Here is a 1,690-nt window from a genome sequence, read left to right on the forward strand (position 1 = left end):
GTTTTAAAGGTGTTTACAGATTGTGATGCCCTCCATATGTAGATACTAAATGTCACCTCCCCTTAGTTCTTTGTCCTCACCCAAGGAACAACTAAAAGCTCAGTGTCAGAGGACCTGAGTGATCGAGAAGCGGCATGTATCTAAAGCCTGTCTGACAAGTATTCAGGTATTAGTCCATTGAGTGAGTTGAACACAAATAAAATGATCTTAAAATCTCTTCTAAATCTGACAGGCAACCAATGAAGGGACTTTAGGACAAGTGAGATGTGTGCTCGCTTTCTGTTCTTGGTCAGTGCATGTGCTGCTGCATTCTGAATGATCTGTAGCTTATTTATAGCTGTCTTAAGTAGACAGGCAACCAATGAAGGAACTTTAGGACAAGTGAGATCAGTACATGGGCTGCTGCATTCTGAATTCTGAAGTCTGTAGCTTATGTATCGCTGTTGTATGTAGACCAGAAAGGAGAGCATTTCAGAAGCCTGCTAGTGATAAAAGCATGCATAAGTCTCTCAGTATCTGCCTGGCGCGGGGGGGGGGGGGGGGACAAACAGTTGCCCTTTAGCAATATTTCTAAGATGATAGTGAGATTACTGATGTGAGATTCAAAATTCAAATCAGGGTCTAGAACAAGGATCTCAAACTCAAATTACCTGGGAGCCACTTGACAAGTGGTCTTATGGAGGAGGGCAGGTGCAATAGGGATGAAGAAAAAACGGTTCCGACTAAATAACGTTCACGTTGTTTTTGATTAGTATTTCAGATTTGTTCAGAGTTTTCACATGAATAGGTAACTATGTACATAGTGTAGCTTGGCCTAGGCCTACATATTTAGCCTATTTCTTGTCAGAAACCTGGCACTTCTGCTGCTGACACGGGTAAGGCTTATTTGCTTTCAGGGACAAGGCAGTGGAAGACAGCCTGGAGATGTTCATTGGTCAGTCTGGACCAGTTCTTTAATTTATTAAAGTCCATAGTTGTGAACAGTTTCTCACACACATAAAAGATACATGACCTGCCTGAAGAGTTTGGACAAACTGTGGGAATGTTTTGGGAAGCTCTCTGAGAAACTGGGCAAGCATCTCCAGCTTTCCTTGTGCCTCTCTGAAATTTGTCTTAAGCTCAGTGTTGCACTGCAAGTCGGAGCTCAATTTGAAATGTGATTGGAGCACTATCGAAATCAAAGGAGAAGGGGTCTGTGAGTCTTAAAATCCGAAAAGCGATGCTCAAACTCCTGCTGCAGCATGTCAATGGCAGTCACATACTCATCAGCACTGACTCTGGCACCATCATCAATAATTGACTGGCATGTTGGGAAGTGGGCAACTCTTTTCCATAGTCTGAGTTTCACAGAGAAGGCTTTCACCCTATCAAATGCTACAGTGACAAGTTGGCCTGGCCCCTGCAGTTTTAAATTAAGAGTGTTAAGTGCCTGTGTGATATCAACTATGAAAGCTAAATCCATGAGCCATCTGGGATCATCAAGCTCAGGAACATCAAGCCTGCCTATCATGAATTCTATGATCGCCTCCCTCAATTCAAAAAGACCTTTTCACGACACTGCCCCTACTCAACAAGCGCACTTCTGTGAAGTACAACACATCTCCATATGTTGTATCTATTTCCCCCAGAAACGTACAGAACTGATGGTGTTGAAACCTCTTGATCTGATGTAATTAATGCATTTCACCAC

General features: G+C 42.9%; 1 protein-coding gene across 1 annotated transcript in view; it reads right to left on the reverse strand.

Moving 5' to 3' along the window:
• Positions 1-1,334, reverse strand: part of opn4xa (opsin 4xa) — an 18,982-nt gene extending 17,648 nt beyond the window's left edge. The window contains exon 1 of the mRNA XM_056290836.1: positions 1,325-1,334. Coding sequence (XP_056146811.1) covers positions 1,325-1,334 — 10 coding nt within the window. The remainder of the gene's footprint in view (positions 1-1,324) is intronic.
• Positions 1,335-1,690: the final 356 nt, after the last annotated feature.

The sequence above is a fragment of the Lampris incognitus genome, chromosome 12, assembly GCF_029633865.1.
Source record: "Lampris incognitus isolate fLamInc1 chromosome 12, fLamInc1.hap2, whole genome shotgun sequence".
NCBI lineage: Eukaryota > Metazoa > Chordata > Actinopteri > Lampriformes > Lampridae > Lampris > Lampris incognitus.